Source organism: Numenius arquata, chromosome 17 (genome assembly GCF_964106895.1).
Source record: "Numenius arquata chromosome 17, bNumArq3.hap1.1, whole genome shotgun sequence".
NCBI lineage: Eukaryota > Metazoa > Chordata > Aves > Charadriiformes > Scolopacidae > Numenius > Numenius arquata.
Window position 1 is genome coordinate 104,882 of NC_133592.1, and position 21,696 is coordinate 126,577.

Genomic DNA, 21,696 nt, shown 5'->3' on the forward strand with positions numbered 1-21,696 from the left:
CCTAAATTCAAAACTGTAGAAGTCTGAGTAAAGAATAAAAATAAGTTAGCCTATTTGTACACTGACTTCTCATTACTGCCAAAGTCTGTAGTATGAGCTGTATTTGTGTTTACATCACAGTGATGTCTGCTTACCCATCTGGTAAATCATTATCAAATAACCGGCTGCAATCCACAACTTGTCCTCCTGTGCCTATTCGGTCTCTGGACTGAAGACTTACTATTAAGACAGTAAAAGAATTATTAAAGATATGATACCTGAATGCAAGCTACAGTTATATCTGAAAGAGAAATGGTACAACTTGGAAGACTAAGCTGAGCCACGTTCTGGATATTTTTTCTTTCCCACAAATCAAAGAGTTACACAGAAACAACACTTGTTTTCATACATGTAATTCTCTACATCTTACTTCAAAAAAATTAGCTTAAAAATATGAATGCAAGTGAAGGCAGAAAAATAAGTTAACTCTGAAGCTGTCATTAACTCTTCTCGGTATGAGACAGACTGTGACACTGGTCTGGCAGCAGCAGGGTGACTGACCTCACGTGAGGCTGGGACAGCAAGGGGACAGTGCTAGTGCCACACTTGCACTGCTACCAGGAGAACTACTAGTAGAAAAGGCCAAAATAAGAAATTCCTGTATGTTTTTGACTCCTCCTTATATATTTTGTCTGCACATGGGATTCAACACGTGCGTACATGCACACACAAAACCAGGCAAAATGTAACTGCTAGGAGCACTCAGTGTTTGGTTTATTGGCTACTTTCAAACACCAGTGGTAAAAAGTCAGTTGCAACTCTCACACAAAGCAGTGCTCAACACCCCGAAAAGCCCTTACTGCCCTCAGCACAACTGTATTTTTTTTTTTTTCACATGTTTCATTGTAATGGATATTTATGCCTGAAGCTTTTGTACTACAGTTATGAAAACCAAGATTTTTTAGGCAGCTTTTGTTCCCAATATAATAATTTGCAAGTGTCCAGGCTGATAATTTATGACACTTGTGTTCCTGTGGGGTTGGGGTTTTTTTTTTGATGTTTTGTTTCGCCTTTAACAATAAAACAATAGCTTAAAAAGCTAAATACATGCTGTGGCACACATTTCTTGAGGTGGCACTACTGTACCTCTGGACAACTGTCTTCATGTCCTATTTATGTGTGCAGGGAAATAAAAACTTACAGACCTTAATCTAGACAAAGCCAAAATTCTGTCAAGATCACAAATTTAAAAAAAATGTAGTAGTACCCACAGTTTTTGCCAGAAAGTCCAGATTTTCAATAACAACATGGTTTGAAGCCCAAGATTTTGGGCCTTCAACAGACCAACCCAGGGAGCCCTGCAGTACCTGCCTGCTTTATTCCTAATCACTATTAACTCCTAGTTCTCCATGAACAGTAATGTTACAAAGCAATTTCTTAAGAGCGAAAGACACCTTAAATCTAATTTCAACCAAAAAGAACCTTAGATGATGTATTTATTCTGCAACAAATCTACACATTACAAGTTCACGTTGCTGTATGGAGGCAAGGTTTGGCAAGCAATACACACAGACAAAAATGGAACTAAACAAAGGCAATTACCTCCTCTTTGCCTACGTGAGGACCAAAATTTGTGCACGGCTTCATTTTGTAATGAGTAAGGACTCATTTTTTTTCTGCACCGCCACATCAGAAATAAAATGGTGGCACAGAAGAAAGCTGCAAGATTAAGACACAGTTCAGGTGCCCTTTGCATCCACTACTCACAAGCGTCCCCTCTTCTTCCCCCCTTTGAAGATAACCCCAGGTAGTTAAGAGAAAGATCCCCTTGCTCCTTGTCCCAAATTATAAAGGCATACCCACCACGCACTTGATTTGTAAGGTTATCATGTGCTGAAGGTATCAATTTCATTTTAATACCGTTTTCAAGTCTTGCATAGCCTCTTAATTTAAGCCAGTTTATCATTAGAAGGACTGAGAATATATTTATAACTTATTCTATCTTCTTTCTTACTTTTATTCAAGATTTCTCCACCATATTACTACTGCAGTGGAATTATCTACTCAGGCTCATTCACCCATTCAATAAAATTGCATTAGTGAAGAAAGATTAAAATAGAAGGAGATAAATAACAACAATTTAAATAAAATAAAGACAGGAGTCTCTGAAATCTTACCAAGGATGCATTAAATTAAAATACAGACATAATGGAGGAAACCTGACCTTTCTGATGGTAACAGTAGAAAGCAGAAAATACAGATTTGTTCTCAGTCTCTGTGTAACCTGATAAGCTCTGATATTCTAGGTTTAATGAATGATCCAGCAGCTCCTGATAATTAGGGACAGCCTCAACAGCATGCCAAAAGAGCTAATGATGCTTTGGCTATACCACTTCTCATGATCACATCAGGTTAAGCCAACTGGTCAGTCTAGCTTATGCCCACACTGCTGACTAGTTCTCTCTGAAGTGTATCTGCTATGGCCACACTGCACAGTATTTGCCCCAGGCTTCCCCTCTGGCACCCCAATAGCCTTGAGATCTTTCTGCTTTGGGGTGGGGTTTGGGGTTTTTTTTGCTTGTTTAATTAATGCTCACATTCTCAAGTCACGATGACAAGGATGTTGTGTACTCTGGAGGGAAGCATGAGAGCACGTCAGGGCGTGAGGGTACAGTCCCTGCTGGTGTCACCTCTGAAAGACTGCTGTGGGCAGAGCAGATCTCTGCTGCTCACAGCAGACCCTGAACAAGCAGAGCTCAGCTTCCTCTTAAAAGCAACCCCACAAACAAAACTGCATGCGTACAGCATGAAAGATCAGGGGACCAGTATGCCGGAACAAAACCAAAAAGCAAACCAAACTGACAACATAACGCACCCTAGAAAAATTACTGTTTTATCCTTTACTCTTCTGTGCAAGCTCCCATGGAAAATTTAACATTCAAGAATGGTCTGAAGTGTCGGCAGTGCACTGACAATTCCACTTTTCTACCATCATTTGACTCTCCTGTGTCACCCCACTCTTAATACTGTGCAAACACTTGCAGATCAAATGCTAGGCAGATGGTTAAAGCAACATAAAGAGGTAAAGTCATAGGTATTATTCAACAGAGCACTTTGAGGAAAGCAAACAAATGCACTGAAGCCCTCATTTGCTGACTGGTATTTCAATAGTTTTCCCTGGCTGACAAAACAAGAATGCTGCTTGGGTATTATTTGAACTAGGATTTGAACATGAAACTGAGCATGCAAATTCACTTTTCTTTCCCCCATATCCAAATACCCTCATTACCATCCTGCCGTAAAAATAAAGACCTCCTTCTTCTGATCAAATTTTTTTTTGACCTAAGCGACCTACTAGAAACACTGCCTTCTGAAACAACTTACAGTGCACCAGAAAGAGCGTTTATGAAGTTGTTTGTGGATACTTGTTTTTCAATTTGCCAGCTTCTTTTTAATTCTTAAGTTATTTAAGGTTTATGACTTAGCAGAACGACAAAGTACAGTTACTGAGATTGGTGACAGACTTGTTAATAACCTGTGAAAACACAAAATGAATTGACCAAGTCATCCTAGACACCAGCTCACTCCTGTTACAGCAAGATGTTTTACCCTTTCACAAAACCTACAAGAAGCACAGCTTTGCTGGAACTCTCAACGACCAAGAAATTTATGGTGAGTTTTTCACAGGGAGTTCAGGCTCAAACTGTCATAAAAGTTTACAGTGAAATGAAAAGCCTTCCAAATAATTTTTGTATTATAGATGGTCTTATCTGTCCCAAAACTTACAATAAAATTTGGAGGAGGGAGGGGTGTTGGGTGTTTTGTTTTATTGTTTGTTTTGTTTTTAAATTCTCTACATACACACTTCTAGCTTGAGGTCCAAATGGCTCTGGCACTAGACATTGAATTTAAAAAAAAAAATTTCAACACAGGAAACTGACATCTAGGAAGGGTATTTCTACAGCTACTATTAAGCTCCAAGAGAACTATTAGATAAAAACTTTTACTTACCTACGATCTGTCCTCTAACAGTATCATTGTCATTTGGCCCAAGCTTGCACAGATCCAATCTCTGATCTGCGAAACAAGGACACAAAATTTAAGTCATACAATATTTTGCTGCCTTTGAAAGGCACACTGAAGTACCATCAGAACAAAATTCAGCCTAGTGTAGGATAGTTAAGACTTCAAGAGATGGCAGAAGGGAAACAAAACTAAAAGTCTTCAGCCAAGACTTCATTTCTCATAATTTTAAAATCAGTACTTTTGCTTTAACATTTTTCCTACATCACAAAGCTCTTCTGATGAATAAGAAATTACATTATCCTACACTGGATGCCTAAAGTGATTGTGAAGTATTTTCAATTCTTTTCCTTTGTGAAGGCCAGCCATTGTCATAATGCACTTCCAGCTCAACACTCATTAGTACTGCACAGAGCTAACCTGCAGCATCAATCCATGTGTTCCACACTAAATAGGTAAAACTTCAAATTGAGCAAAGCACAATGCACTGAAGCACCGATCTAGTGACAAATACTTAAAAATTAAGAACCTCAGTTATGCCTTTATCACCAAGGAACCCAATACTGAAGGTAAAATCACAATGCTTCTCTACCAGTATACCACTTTTCCTTTTTTTTTTTCTAATTATCTGTATAGCCAAGCACTACTTTTCCATCACAAACACTACACCAAATTTTGTTCAGAAGCAAATGGCATCCGTTAAGATAATGAGAAAACAGCATCTTACATGTTAATTAACTTTTTTAAAAGTAGATATGAAGTGCTATAAGAGTTATAAAGCACTTAATATCTTATAACAAAATTTACTATTTAATTTTGAAGGTCCATTAATGTTTAAACTACAAATTTGGCTTCAAGATGGATTTACCCTTTTATTTATCCCTTAAGACTCACATTTTTGAAGGCAATAAAAAGATAATTTGAAGGTAATTAGAATCTGTCTTCCTTTAAAATTCCAACACATTAAGTTCAATCTTGACAATCCACAACCAGACTGCGGCACTGTCTATGGTGATGGGGCAAAGGAATTGAAAAGCCAAAGGTGAGTTATATTCTCTAACCTACCCATCCTATCCTCAGCCACAAACCACCATTACAAACTACCAAATTAATTGGAATATACAAGCTTTATAAAAACCCAACAAAATCTCAATTAACTGTCACTCTTCAAAAAGTCTGCGCATGAAAGTTTGGTCTGAAAGAGAAGAAACACTAGTCTTGAGCTTACTTACAACCAGTGTCTTTAAGGCGGTTGATTGCGTTTGAGAGAAGTCTCACACAACCCAGAAAACCAGCTCCCTGCTTTTTATGAATTTTCTTGTGATTCCACACACTGATTGTTATTGAATCCGACTTCCCAATATATCTGAAAAAATGTGAAAAAACAGTACTGTGAATGGCACTTACTGAATACTTTGAAGACGCTCCAGAAATCACTTCGGGGAAAAAAAAGGTTATTAACCATTACATTAAAAATGTAACACACACTGTAACAGCAAGAGAGAATAGGTCATCTTTAGAGAAGATGTACACATTATACTTTAATGAAAGCATGTGTTATGAAGGAGCATACTTGAATACAAACTAATCTACAATCCTGATTCGGGAAGAATGCGTTATGTGAATCCAAAGTCTGTTGAAATATGTTTAACACAGGAACATGACATGCTTAGACTCATGCCTACTCTCAGTCTAACCAAAGAGAATGGCGATGTTCATGACAGCATGTGTTTGAGAGCAGCATTAGCAGGCAGAGCGGTTCAAATGGGACTGAAACTATTGGTTTAGCATCCTTTGGCAGCACTTCATCTGCCACTGCTTTTCAGGCTGCTCTTCCAATCACCGCCTATGAGAGTCACCCTCACGTCGAGCTCTTCTGAGCGCTCAGGGAAAATGTAAGGCAAACCTAGTTACACATCTGCAGTTAAGAAGTCTTTGGGAAGTTACTTTACTATTAAGAAAACTTCAGCACAGCCCCCTTTATTACATACGTTACATATTACAAATGTGACACATCATAAAAGGTTTGTACAGTATCTTAGTTGAGATGTGCCACATTGCCCTCCTGCCCCCTTGTTCACACGTGGGCTGCCTCCTCGCAGCACCACCACGGAAATGCCCTGCAAAGCCCAGATCTGCATTTCACTGACCTGGGGGAAACCTGGACACTGTTGGCTATTTAATTTTTGCTTTTTTGTTTAAAGCTTTGTTTTTCAGAAGGAATTCCTTTGTGAGCTAGTTTTTGTTTTCAAAACTTTCAGAGGACAATGTCAAAACACTTAAGATAAACCAACTATTGCCAATACTGAAATATTATAGTTATTTCAAGTTGAGGAAAATGAATTTTTAACTATGGCTTAAATCCCAAGAACTGCTTGTAGTTCTCCCTTCCCAGGCTACAAATTCTGCAGTTTAGTTCTATAAGTGCTCTTTTGTTTATTTTTTGAAGGAAGACTGATCAAACTCAAGCAATGTCTAAATACATCTTCCCCACTGACCGAGACTTTATCAGCTTTAAAACATCTTAATATTTTCATAAAGATAGAAATGATACTGTCAAGGTTGACAAACCAAACAATTGGACTGTCATGGCTTAAAATTGCAGCTGTGATCGGGTAAGTTCTCAATTAACACTTCTCCCCTTTTTCCTTTTTCAAAAAGCAGACTTCTTTTTCCCACCTGCAGACAGGGACTGACCCACAAAGTACAAGACAGAAAAGCCTAACTGGAAGCACATACCCATGAGCATGGTTTAAAATAACCAGTGCACATTTAATAAAAAAAAAAAAAGCAAACGAAACATGAACTTCACACAAAAGAAACCCAAAGTTTTTGGAATAGTAAACTTATTGCATAATATAGGTCAGATTTTTTGCCTTACAACCTTGACAATGCCAATTTTGCATAAAGAAACAAGAGATGAAGATGGGTATTCACGTGCACAGTTGCAGTCTACAATGTTTCATGTACTTAAAATAAATTATGAGAACAAGTTAGGTGCGCTTAAAATAAAGACTTATCATGACCTGTCTTGATTTTTCGTTTTCCTTGTTGCTTTAAAAAAGTCAAAGGTATATGGTTAAACACAATTTCATAAAAGAACAGTTTGAGTAATATGTAGAACAGCTGAATACACAACACAGTTTCCAAGAATTACTGTAACATTTCAGGGTGAGGTTCTCATGGTTGAGATGCAGACAGTAAGCCATCCATACCAGGGGAGAACCTCTATAGTACTACTATAACCTACTCTGATTTTTGAACCAGAAAACCTGGCTGATTCACACATTCAAAGGAAATAAGCAAGACAAGCTGCATTTTGCAAATAAAAACTCATGGAGTTGGGTTTTTTTCTTCCAAGGGAAGAAAAGAAATAGTTCAGTAACTGATAGTTGGCTTTATACCAAAATGTTTCATCTACATTTCTGTGTAATTTCAGGCATGAAAATACATGGTTGCACTTAGAGAGTGACGGTAGGACAAGCTGACATTTCCAATTCATTTGGTGGATAAGTTACACTTGTTTTACATCATCTAGCAATAAAGTTTCAACATAAAAGCCTGAGTAGGAATTTTATTTCTTATTAAAAAAAAAAACCAAAAAGAATGTTCCAAAAAAATAAAGTGGGTAAGTTAAAAAAAAAAAAAACAAAACCAAAGAGAAACAAAAAAACCACAAAACCCCCATTTCGTTGGATGCCTCTCTCTTCCTCCTCATAATTGAAGTCCTTGGAGCTTTTTTTTCTACACTGTCAGCAATTGTCATTTTCACAGCTTCAGTACTTCAATAGAGATAACAGGATTAGTATTAATGAAGTGGAAACCTGAAAATTCAATTTCCATATGCATTTTGTTAACTCCCGTATTTCCTGAATCTGTAAGATTAGGGTTCTGGATAAGAATTGTGTGTTCAGAGATTTTAAGAAAAACGCCCACTCTTACCACTTCTGAACAAAAATCAATTACATGCCATACTGGAAACCTCTAAACCATTTGAATAAATTTTTAAAACACAGGGACAATTGCAACTTTGTCTAAATAATTTTATTGCCAAGGTGGCATTTCCTTCTGAGCTGTTATACCGCTCAGGAAGGTTTGGTATCAAGTGACTTTTCATTCCCATGGCATTATACACACTGTCCCTGAAGAGTTCAGCTTGGTAGAGAAAAGCATAATAAACAAAGTGGGGAAAAAAGAAAAAAACCTGAAAAAACACACCTCTTCCAGATCACAAGCCAGATGTACCCCCTCCAGAGAGAGAGAAAAATGCAACATCAAGAGGTATGAACTCAGGCTCGGAAGCCAGGAATTCCCCATTTCTAAACCATGCTGTCACACAGACTCTCTTTATGACCTGGACAAATTACTTAAGCTTGTTTCCGTTTTCCAATTTCTGAAATTTTTCCAATATAATGGTAGTGTTATGCTTTGATATATCAGCTGTTTTCAGACTGGGAGAGAAGAGAGTGCGAAGAGACATAATGAAAAATATCATCCCAATATTTTCTCTTCTCTCTCTTTTTTCACCCTGACATTGCTCTCATCTCGTGTCAAGGTGGCAAAGCTGCTGCAAGGAGCGGTTTGACAGCTCTCTAGGAGTCTGATCGAGGATGGGATTTTCTAAACCAGCACTAAACAGAGCTGTTGCCTTTCTTCCCTGAGAAAAATCCAGGATCATTAGCAATAACCAGTGGGTGTTAGGGTTGGGGGAGAAAGATGATTCTGCCTGGCCAATACAGGGGCTTGAGAACGTGAAGGCACTAAACAGGATTGGAACCTACAGCGAGAAGATTTTGAGAAGAGAAGGGGTTGTAGAAGTTGGGTGAGGTTACATTTGAGAGGTATAACAAAGCAGGAGAGCAACAAGTCCATGCTAGAGCCTGGGGGTGCAGATTTGTAGGGCACAGAGTAAGGATGGGACCAGGAGTAGGTTTTGGTGGAGATCATGGTACAAGTATCTCTTAGAGATAAATAGACCATATGACTTGCGATGCCTTTAGGGCAGAGGCTGGTGGGGAGGGCTGGAGTAGGCTACAGGGCACAGGCGAGAATGGAAGGCTGCAGGAGAGATCCAGGGTATCACCGAATGGAAGAAAGGGGAAAGGAAAGGACAGGAAAGGAAAAAGGGGATTTGTTAAGTTTCAGAACTGCTGGTTTAGGCAGTGTGTATATACTCTGAATGTGTGGTAGTCTGTAAATGTGTTAAGTCTGGTTACTCAGAGCTTTGAGGAAAGGCCTGAACAATAGGGAAAACACAAACAAGACTGAAAATAAGGAAGGGGAATACATCCAGGGCAAGCATGATATTCTACTGACATTAAACTGCATCCAGACAGCAACTATTTGGCAATTTCTTTCTGGAAAGCCTCCCAGATTCCCCCCTTCCTTTACACACACCCTTCTAGACTGAAGAATCTAAGCAATTAACTAATTCAGCTGCTTCCTTTCACCCTCAGATGTGAATTAAGAACCATACAAGGAAAAGCAAAACCTTTTTTTTCTTTATAACACTGCAGACATCCTTTAAAAAAAAATATTATACAACAGAATATCTATTATGCTGAATCAGGTTAGCAAGCCACAAAATTATCTTGGAATTAGCAACTTAATTCAGACATTATTGCACAAATACATCACAACAGATCCATCTTACTGTGCCGGATGGATCTACATAAGGCTGTTAATTAGCAGCAGTGTTTACCTGTTGTACAAAAGTTCCAGGCTGGGGACACTTCAATCCACCCAACACAGCCAAGACACAGTTTTACTGCACATAAGTCTGTTACGCTTATTTAAAAGCCAACAGAAATCCTTGTGGGAGCAAAAAAGCAAGATTTGTCTTTCAAAAAATTTTTTCTTTCAAAAAATTCTACATAACTGCACCATCCCTGGGTTGATTTCGATTTCCTCCACTGCGTGGTGGCAGGAGCGGGCAACCACCAAGACTCCATCTGTTATGCTTGGTGTGCAAAGCACTTCCTCTAGCAGTGGAAGCATCATCAGGCAGAGACTGGCACTCCCATGCAATGGCATATTGTTAGGGTAAACATTAGGAAGTTTTAAAAACCTACTATTTTCAAAGGATGAGAAGAAAGATTAAGCCCTGTAACCTATGAGGTTTGCCATCAGGTGTTTAGTAGTAAGACAGCTACTATTTTTTTTTCCCCAAAAGATAAAGTTAATTATCTTAATATCTGGTGCAGATGAAAAGCTGAGACCTGACACCAGGTATATTACAGGAAAAAGTTACCTTAAAAGCAAAGCCAGGCAGTGAGCAGTATCTCTTTGATACAACAGCTATTTTAAATAGGGACTAAAGAGTAAGTGACTGATATTTTTAAGTGGAAATAGATGGGATTAAATGATTATGAAGAAAATTTTCAGAGAGAAAGGATTATTTTCAAATTACAAGGCCTGACAGAATGCTAAATTTTACCTTGGATTAGAAATGCTGTGTATAATTCTGTCATCGGGGAATTCAACTGCCAATGTCAAGCAAAGTAGTTTTCCCTACAGGACAAGTAATTAATGTTAAGAATATCCTAACTAAACAAAACCTAGGTTTTTTTAGGGATATTCTCCCCCCAAAAAAGAAAACAAAGCCAACCAAACACACACAAAATATTTCACACAGGATTGTCCTCAATTCCTTAGGACAATCCAGCAAGAGAAGCCCCAGATCTGCCCAAGCAAAATATTCTGCCAAAACCCCCATTTCTATCTCTGCTTTTTGTAATCTTATGTGGACTGCAGTCACAGTTTTGCTTCAAAGCTACAACAACTACAGTATCCAGATAGAAGCATGACTTGTTCTATAATACAACATAAAAATACCTCCTGTTCATTCTTCCTTGAAAATTATAACCAGAAAGGATTTTTTTCCCCCTAAGATTTTACTATTTTTTTCCATTACTCTCATGGCCTGTTAACATCCTCCCACATTTCCCATGTCCTCTGCTCCTGCTTTTCTCAAGAAGGGAACCAAGTACCCAAGTCATTAGCCCAAGGAGCACTTGACATCCCTAATAATCCACTCCTGTCAGCTGCTTACTGTCATTGTCACCACAGCACTGCAAACACCAAGACACGACTGGCAGATACTGGGGAAGACACCGGGAATCGCTGAAATTTTCAACACAGAATTCAGTAGCAGGTAACTGCCAAATCCTGGCCCACCAGTCCTTCTTCAAAAGCATCCCTTCCCTGGCTGTACAAGGGTTATATAGGAAGGCTTTGCACCCAAGTCACGTTGGCAGCACTTTCCTTTCCACCTTACTCTCCTTTTATCCCTGTAAAGCTCTGCATTAATGCTCATTAATCGGCCCACCTGACTAAATAACAATAAAAGTCCATGCTCTCATTCCATTCCTGCAGCAGGAGAGCATTGGTGGTACTCAGGGAACGCTCCTTGTGGTACAGCTCCATCCAATGCAATTTGGTTCACGTACTCCAAGACACTTCACAAAGGAAGCCACAACACAGAAGTGGGATGATCGAGAGCCTCCCTACAAAAGCTCACTCCTGAAGCAAGTGAACACACCAAACGCAGGCCACCATTACTGACCCAATGCAACTCATTTAATCGGCAAACAATTACGCACATTTTTTCCCATCCCCAGCTGCCTTCCTGTGGGTTAAGTGAACTGAATCCACTTACCCAGGAGCCAGATGGAGCCAGTGTAAGAGAAGGAGCATGAACACACGCAGTAAATCAGGAAAGGGGTTGAAACAGGAGAGAAGGGGGACATTTCCTTTTTGGTGGCAGCAAGCAGTGGTATCAGTGTAATGTACTTGTGATTTTCACCATTAGGGCTCTGCATGGAGTATTAATTGCTGCTGGAAAAAAATTGTTCAAGCTAGATCTTCACAAATGGATGGTCAATCGTGGAGAGGACACAGAAGGGCAGAGGTCTGAAATCTGCATTCTAAATGAATCAACCTACATTTTGATGGGTTTAATAATATTTAAAAAATCAAATTAACTTAGAATTCTTTAAATACGAAGAAAAGCCACTCCTTCTACATGAACTTAAACTTGGTTTATATCCATTTTTCTAATGAATATGAATTAGTCTCACATGCAGAATCTAAGCTTGGACTGGCTTTGAATAATAAAACTTATTATTTACTATTAAACAACACTACAGCTTTCCTCAGAGAAAGTGCTGTTAATTTGACTAAACTGCCAATGATATTTTGTTAAGCAGTAATGAAAATGTCTTGTGTACTGCACTAAAGCGTTATGAACAATGACTTCATATATTTAGTCTTGGATATTCAAATAAAGAGTAGGTAAAGACATCACTTTAAACCAGGCCTTCCACATTCTGCTGAAAGACCTATCAAGCGGCTGTTCTTCACTGGGAAAAAGGGGGACAAGAAGTTTTCTGTGTACTAATATTTGATTTGCTCTAGGTTTGGTGATGTCCAAAGCTAACATAAATACGCTCAAACAACTTCTAAGAATATGGATAGGGAATGGAGCCATGGGCAAAAAAAAGTTAGAGATCAGAACAATGCCTTAGAAAGGAAAGAGAATACAATGAGGCAAAACTGTTCACTTCTCTTCCTCATCTTCCATCCCAAGGAAAAAGATAAATAAGAAAAGGATAAAAGATAGGGAAAATAAAGCATGCACAAACACAGAGAAACCTCTATAAAAAAATAAAAGCTTTAATAACTTATATAGAATATTCTATGCTTTTGAAAAACAGAAGAAAAACATGACATACATGCCATACAGATTATATTGCTCAAAAGCACTGACAGATGCTCAAGTGATCATAGCAATATAACAATTTATAGTGTGAAGAACATTTGGGACAGAAAATGACATCAAGGAGAGAAAAGAAGGCACAGAAGAAAAGACACAGTAGCACTGCAACAGATAAAAATAGCATGAAGAGAAGAACAGTGTGAGGGAAATATTGTCAATTGTTTGCTTCCTTTTACAGAAGTGTTAACACGAAAATATTATAATAAAATAACGCTATGTTAATGTGTGTAAAGCGTGCTGCAGACATCATCACTAGAAAGTCAAGTGTAGTGTTTAGATTTTGAGGGAAATGAGGAAGTGGTGTTTTGACACGTATTTTTCACTCAAACTAATGAATTGTGTGATATTTTCAAAGCTGTAAATAGGACAGTATTATGAACATCTGACAATGTCTGTGTACTTTAGAGGATTTCACTTCAAACCTTTGGTTATCACTGTTACCACCTACAGGTCATAATGCTGATTCCATTTTGGATCAAGTGTATTCTTCACAGTATCTGTAGAATGGCATTGGCCGGATCCGTCCACCACAACCTTAGCAAATGGATCAGGAAGTCCTAAGAGGAGGAAAAGAAAAAAAACTAGCAAATGGATCAGGATGCTTTAAAGTCCAGTATCATTGCACAATTATTTTTTTAAAGTGTCTTATTTGAAGCTGCCTTTTATTCATAACTGAGAGCCACATTTAATGAACAGGAATAGCATGACATAGTAAGCACAGGAAATAGCTAAACTAGCAATTTATTTCACTGGTATAGATCAAGAAAAAGTTGTACAAGTCAAACACTTTGGGGGAAAAAAATCTGAACACCTTAATCTTCCTAATTCAGGATTGAGTAAGTTCTCAGCATACAAAGAATTCAGCAAAATGCAGAGAACACAGATTTACATTCTTCCTGTTTTCAGATTAATTATAATAATTTCAGTTGTTATTGGTACTACAGGAAATTACCTACAGCAGATTATTCTTGCTTTTGAGCTCCACTGTTTTCTGCTAGCTTTCTACTTCATTTTCTGCTACCTTAATACCTCAAAACCACTCAGCATAGGCTCATCTGATGCAACAAAAATCAGTGCAAAGATGGTGCTGGGCTACACAGCTGAAAACAGGAAAGAAGCAGGAGCACAGCAGCCTACAACTAGGTCTACTGCAACTAACCAACTAACTCTCCTGCTATTCTAACCAACCTATTAACTGACACCAAAAGGGATGGTCCCACCGCTAATGCCCTTAAGTCACATGGTCCTAGCCCTTTTCCCCCCTCATACTAATTCCTCCCCTCATCTGAGCGCCCAGTGAGTCAGCTGAAGGAATTAAGGCTGTGAAACATTATTCACATTTTCTGTAGCACAAGTCTTGTCCCAGTACCACTTCGTCAGGTGACTCATGACGGAGCCAGTCAACCAGCAGAGTAGCTCAAGGCAAGCGTCAGACAAAGCACGTGGGGATAAAGGTAAAACACGTGGGGAAAGGGAGGAACATTCTTGCGAGACTTGTGCTTCAGTGCAGAAGTGCATCACAGATTTCAAAACTTGAGGGTTTTTTTTTAGGCATTATTAAACTGTTAAACAGCTGAAAACTTGCAGTCAATAAAAAAAATCCAGATACAAAGCAAGTTTTATAAGTATGACAAATTACAACCTAGTTCTGCATCATCCCTTCTTCAATTTCATTTCAAAGTTCAGATCTTTTGAATTCTTCCTACTCCCGCCCGGGAGGCGGCAAGCGGGTGATGTGTGTGCATGCCTATACAGCCAATAACATTCCCTTCTGCTCCTTCATCCACCTCTTAGCACTTCTTTCAAAACATTATTAAAATTAATTAAAATATAATTTCAGAGTAGGTAAGCACTGTGACATGATTATTAATAATTAAGACAGAGATCTGTTTGCTGGACAGAAAGTTCTTATATAAAGAACTTAAAAATATGTGGCACTAATTGAAAAACATGTAATTTGCCTGAGAGAGAAAATTTGTTTCCCACTCCCATCAAAAACTAAGAGAGTCTGTCAGCATTTTAATAATTATGAATCTGTGACGAGTGTCACCTAAGAAAAAACTAGAAGCCCTGAAATTAGCCAGAGTGAAAACATCAAAGCGGCCAGCCCTCTTTATGCAAATACCTTAATACAATGATAATCTGCAAACACTGATGTACAGAACTTCTGGAATATTTATTCCATCTACAAGTGTGTAAGACTAACAGCTACTTACGGAAAAAATCCTTTTTCACCAAGTTTTTTGCACACAGTACTGTAAGAAAAACAGAAATACAAAATTAAGTTACCGATTCCCAACTTTAAAAAAAAAAAAAAGTCACTTTACCTGTCCAGCATTCCAGAAAATCCTGCTCAAAATAAAATGAATGAACATAAAAAAGTTGTGCTCTGACATCATTTATATTGTAATGTAAAATAATTCCTGAAAGCTGAGCCAGAAGTGTTATCTTTTGGCAATTTACCTTCAGGTAGATTATAGTGGAAGCGATAAGGTAGTGCTTTCCTTGGGCAATAGTTTCACATGCCTTTTTTTTTTTTTTTTTTTACCAAGTGAGGGAACCAGGCTGTTTCCAACCAGCTCACCATATGGTGGCACAAACAATTGTGCCAGTAAAATTAGTGGCATTGCACAAGCAGGGTCTTATGTTCAGCTCTACAGAGCAGCAAAAGCTCCCTTGATCATAAAAAATAGCACATTAGAGAGTCCAGGCTTTTCTGCTACCCTGTGTGGAAACTAAATAAAAGTTTTTACCTGAAAAACATTTGGGTGGAGTAGGCTAACTTCTAATGCCAGAGTTTTGATGGCTCCAAAGATACATTTTCTTTCTAGAAATTGGTAATTGTTTCAGGCTTTTTTATTCAAATTAAAAGGGAGGAACATTTGCATTTGTCAGCTCAAAATACCAAGGGGAAAACAATCTCATACAAGAATTGAGTAAATAAAAATAAATAAATGAATAAATAAAAAAGGTCAAAGGGGACAACTTTCATATAAAGATGCCAAGGTACACACTGAAGACTTCTCACAAAATGCACCACTGCTCAACTGCATATGCTTATCTATTACCACAGGTTTAGTAAGCAGGAAATACTGGATTCCCCTCTGAAACATTAAAATATTTACTGATAACACAACAGGATTCTTGGGTCTTGAGTGAAAGTGTGAATTGCCACTGCTAGTACAAAAAAAAAAAAAAAGAAAAAAATGGGAAGGGGGAAGAGGTATTTGGTTGGAACCAATGCTGCAGAAGCCTCCTCAGTACATGATTCCCTTGGATATTTTGTCTATGAGGTCGCCAATACTTATTAGTTCCAGGAAATGTAAAGACAGAAAAGCACATCCAAAAATCACATCCCACAGACACCACCTAAAACCAAACAAAACCAGTCATGCTTTCCCCCATAGAATATCCTCGAACTGATCCTGCAGGGCTACTGACTCTCCAGTTTCTTTTACAGTATCTGCCTAAATACAATTAGGCGGAGATGGTCCCTGAACAGTCTTGGAGATTGCCACAGTCAGGGCAGAGAAGCACCACACGGAATAGTCCTGATGCAGCACAAAGTTACATATCGTTCTAAATCAACGGAATTCATGTTTTCCCAATTTTTTACATTCAGAAAGATGTTCACTTTAGAGAAATGCTTTCCACGGGAATTCAGCACTGTAAAATCTAGACACAACTCTGCTTGGGTCTAACGAGTTTTGGTCCTCCATAAAGCAGAAGGTGACACCTATTAATAAATACAGGTAGTCACTAAACAATCCCCTGCACAATGAGGAAAGGTGCTCCCAAAAAAGCTTCAGCATATTAGTTTGATGTAAGGGGGTGCTAATACCATTACTGTTAACCTGGAAAAATATAATGCCTGGTTCCAAGTTGGTATTAGTTGGGTTTTTTAAGATGATAAAGGTAAAAAAATTCTTTTTCTCCAAAGACATAATGGTAATCCTAAAGCAGAGATCTATTTAAGGGATTTTTCACCCCATAATTTCACTGTAAACAGTCAACAGTAGTAAAATACGAATAGAGCACCAAATGTCTTTGGTATTTTTGATTCCTGGAGTTCAAGCATATACAGGAAACTGATTGCCACATCACTGTCTGCTCCACAAAGCATTCAAATAAAGTCCTTAGGATAGTGTAATAAAAATCCACAGTTACCAAAGACTTCCATGTGTCCAGCAATTTAAAGTCCACTCTATCCATACAATTAATAACAACTTAGAAGACATTTAAAGAAACAGATAATAAGACTAACTTAGAAAAATGCTTTTGCGGTTCTTTAAGATTTTATTACTTCAAGAGCATCCTTAGCCCGAGCTGTCAACAGACACCACTCGCCCAAGAGCAGAAATAGGTCACTGTTCACCATCATGCATCTAGTGGTGAAAAACTTCAGGTAAAATAGATACACACATAGATGGCCACTTTTTTAAATATCTCAATAAGATACAATTATTTGCACAGTTTCACCTATTACAAGAAACAGGAAGTGTCCAGTGGAGTTGACTTTAAATCCAACAGTTAAATTAAAATTCACCTATATGACAGTGAGCCATACAATATGCTCCTGAAGTTGTACAATGTCCAAAATGAGAGGTTTGACTAATTTCTTGAGAGAGAAATTGCAAGGTTAACTAATTATAAACACTTCTTTTCAAAATATTAAGCAAACCTGCCAGTGCAATTTATCCAAAGTCTCATTTTTATAAGATTAGGCACAGGCACAAAATACAGACTAATAACCATTTCCCCAACAATTAGCCATGAGTGAACAAGCTAATATTTTTGGTTCAAGACTTCCCTCTCTAGTAACCACATTTAAGGAAATTCAGATATCAACCCATTCTGGCTTTGTCAGGTTAACAAAACAGGAGAGATGCTGAGAAACCTTCCATTAACAACACCCTCTCTGCCAGGTATTTCTAGGTGAAAAAGCCCAGGTCCCAGGAGTATCAGCTCAATTTAAGTGAAACAATCTTCTTCCATGCACAGGGCTCTTGTCTATTTCAGGACTTTTTTTGGACAAAACTTTTCCCACTGATGGGAAAAGTACCAGAGTTTTATGCTCCACTTTTCTAACAGTTTCAACACTCTATTAAGATCTATTCTGAATATTCTGATAACCAGCTGATTAATAGTTCCTTGAGAATAAAAACTACGGAAGTTTGGTTTCCTATGGATTTATGTTTTACAGTTGACTGAAAGCCATGGCTAAGGCTTTTCCCACCGGTCAGGCATTTAGACAGCCCCTCTCCCACACAGACTATCCCGTGGCCTCGCAACACAGGATCTCTCGCTGCAGCTTTTTCCTCTCATTTCAGGTCACTGCTGAGGTCTCCTCTTTAGCCAAGCAACGATTCTCATAAAACTCATGGGACTTAATTATCTTTGAGACCTCTATCCCATGTCAAATTTGAGCCAAGGATTCAAAAAAACAGAAAGAACCATAGCAAGATTTATTTTTCATGACAAAGCCAAAGTAAAATGCTGATGGTTCCGGACCCAAACCCACATCGTTATCATATCTACACATTTGCACCATCAATAGATCCTCTAGAGGCACAAGGACACTGAGGGAGGTTATTTGTGTGTGCTTGTACCTGTTTTAAAACATTTATTAACATTATTTTTAAACAAAAAAAAGTTAAGCTATTTAAACTTGCACTGAAGTTTTTCAGAAACTAGAACACAAACCAATGCCTGTATATATTGACATCGGTTTGAAAAAAAAAAAAAAAAGGGAGGGAGCATTACACCATAAGTGCATCATCAAAAGACATTAATGGCTTCTAGTATGCATATGTAGATAAAGTATTTATTACAAAATATCGATGAGTCAGCAGATAGCTATGTTTTGTATTTATTACAGACTTCCTGGGCAGTCCACAGAAAAGAGAACATTAATGTTCCAATTTGAAGGAACAATATACACGTGCCAAGACAAACATGCACATCAGTTTTGCATACTATACATTCACTAAATATCTTTTTATCATGCCTTCAGTTCACAGAAACATGAAAAGAGCATAATATTATAAGCTACCTAGTCTCCTTCCATGTCTGCTTTACTCCACATAGTTCTCAAATACTCAAAAATAGGAATTAAGTGAATCACGTTTACCAATTTCCTTTTTCTGATTTATTACTCCAGTGACTGACAAAGAATGGTTTACTGAAAAATAATTTAACTATTGCAAGTAAATGCAAAATATTTAATATTCCCAAACTTCTGTAACCTAATTTGTGTGTCAGCTATTAAAATTTACATGCAATTGTAGAGGGGGATCAAATAATTGGTTGAACCCACAAAAAAATTTGAAAGGAACTATGATTATTGAAAATGTGAATTTTATAGAAAGATAAATATTTTTCTCATTTTCTGAACTCTTCTTACTCTTCTTGCTAGCTACTGAAGAACTCTTCTGTTACAACTGCTTTTTACTTTGGAATAATTTTTACAGAAAATCAAACTTTTTATGATATCAAACTGCTGTTATGGAAGGTACCCTATTTACACATTACCACTATTTGATATAGGTATTAAAAAGTATGTGTATTTCAGAATAGTACGCATATGTAACACAAGGTCTCCATACTTAAAGGGAAAAACCTGAAGTGGAGAGTGCTATTGTAGGAAGCTTACAATGAAAACAAGTAAAACATGATAAAGATCTACAAGATTTCAAAGAATCACCACATCTTAGATACAATCTAAGAGTCTTCAGTGATCCTATTCACCTTCAATGGCAGGGTATCAGACCCAGAATGAGTGTGGAGGAAGGACACCTTAAGAAAGAAAATGTTATATGAATTTAAGGAACTTGGACATTCAAGTTGTATTCAGCCTGAATGGGTAGTTCCAACCTATATCAAATAGTTTATAGCCAATTTGTTCACTACATTATTTCACACCTGCACAATAGGAATTATACTACCTTACCACACAGGTACATTGCAGTTGCAGTGTTATGTTACCCGTATATTTGTACGCTCTCATCTACCTGTTATAATGTGTCTCTTGATTTATGACAAATTTTAAGGTTTAAATGTGTTTGCACCCAGCAATGAGGCACTAGTACCTCAGGGCTACAGTTGCAGATGATCCTAATAGAAATACGTTGGTTTTAAAATTTCTGTATTAAAAATTAATCTTTCTTAAGCTATCTTCTTCAGTAATTTTTTTTTAATGTATATATTGGAGAAACACCAATACTATCGGTGAATGATACAGGAAGACAGGTAAGAAAATAAAAAGCTATCACAAATGTCCATGGAAGTGAGCACACCAGCTGAAGCAGAAGGAAACACATAATCAACACATTTAAAACTCGGTATGTGACTTTGTAAGAAGACAGCCCCCACCTCCTGCCCCACATCCAACGCACCCAATGCTGCATCCACAGCCAGCCCTGGGCTTACCAAGGGAAGAGGAGGACTTGAGGCCAGAGCTAAGATTATGTTTACTAATCTTCTGGCTTTTCACGTGTCATCACCACAGAAAAACTAGTTCAGCCTTCTGAATCCAACCAGCAGTTTGAACATTATAATTCCTGTGTTTTTTGTTTTTTTTCTTTCCCCAAGGGTTGTTCTTCCAGAAAAAGTGCTTGTTCCAGAAAATATGTAACACACAGTACAGTGAGAACGACAGGCTGCCTATCAATTTTTACCACAATAGTTCATTCCGAAGACAAGTCTTTCTTCCCCTTACAGAAACATCTTTTAATGAAAGCCATTAGCATTGCTTTTTGTGATCAGATCCTAGTTGTTTGCATGTAATACGCAGTGCAATACAATCACTAAAATAAGTCCCAGCTGTAGAAACACAATGCTATGCTGTTGCTAATGTGTGTTGTACTGATAATGAATGGTCGTCTATGCTTTAATCTGAATAAAGCTCCCAACTGCTCCGTCTCTCCTTGCCAAAAATTCCCCTTCCTCCTCCAGACTGTGGTTGCATTCCAATTACACTGCTGATTGGAATGAGCCTGCTGGGGGTGGGGGGGGGGGGGGCGAGAGGGGGGACGAGGAGGGGGGCGGGGAGCGGGAGGGAGACAAATGAGCTCACACACACACCCCTCCTTGCCTTCAGACGCTGCCCCTGGGACCCAGAAATTGGTTGGGGTGTTCGAACCTACGGCTGACACAACGTACTTCTCTCCATGTTGGATAAAACTCTTCGTAAATTTTTTTTATGTATAGGAAAACAACAGGCAAACAGCACACCATGCACAGGTTCCAGCAGGATCGCTCAATGCTTTAAACATTTCTAACAAATTCCTACTGTTTTCTTCCACTGTTGGCACGCAACTGAGAAACTTCTATTTTTCTGCTTGCATTCCCTCCTTGGACCTGCCTAAATTCCCACATGGGAAGATAGAAAGCAGAAGGTCTTCAACTATTCATGGAACTGTTTATAGTTACAGCTCTTACAAAGAGCTGTAAATAATGCCATCCAGATTTGCAAATACAGCTGTTGAGGTAATAACTTTCTCAATTAAGGTTTTGAAATAAAACTGTTTATCCCAACTACTCACATTAAATTCTATTTTACAATTAATCTCTCTGAGGATTTTTTTTCTTTAGTTTTCATTTCCTTTCAATTTTAATTTCCTTTGAAAGGTGTTTTTTTCTGCAGATTTATAAACAAAGTCACAGAACACAATCATAAACTAAGAATTTATTTTCAGTTAATGAAATTTATGCATTCTAGAAGATTGTGATCGATTATTGTCACGAATGGACACACAAAGACAGGTAAACCTAACAAATACATGTTTTACGAGTGCACAGGGGTTTTGAGGACAGAAGGTATTGGAAGGTGAAATGGGTAAGAAGGCAGCAGCTGAGCGTTACTCCAACCTCGAGCACCCATCGACAGGGGCTGGAGGGTTTCACGTGGCACCTAACAA

The 21,696-nt window shown here is 38.1% G+C and overlaps 1 protein-coding gene across 1 annotated transcript in view; it reads right to left on the reverse strand.

Moving 5' to 3' along the window:
* The window catches only part of SMURF2 (SMAD specific E3 ubiquitin protein ligase 2), a gene marked incomplete at its 5' end in the record, with an annotated part of 34,150 nt that extends 19,116 nt beyond the window's left edge, over positions 1-15,034 (reverse strand). Inside the window, 5 exons of the mRNA XM_074160377.1 lie at positions 135-219; positions 3,991-4,056; positions 5,235-5,368; positions 13,227-13,335; positions 14,995-15,034. Of these exons, the coding sequence (XP_074016478.1) occupies positions 135-219; positions 3,991-4,056; positions 5,235-5,368; positions 13,227-13,335; positions 14,995-15,034 (434 nt within the window). The remainder of the gene's footprint in view (positions 1-134; positions 220-3,990; positions 4,057-5,234; positions 5,369-13,226; positions 13,336-14,994) is intronic.
* Between the last annotated feature and the right edge of the window lie 6,662 nt (positions 15,035-21,696).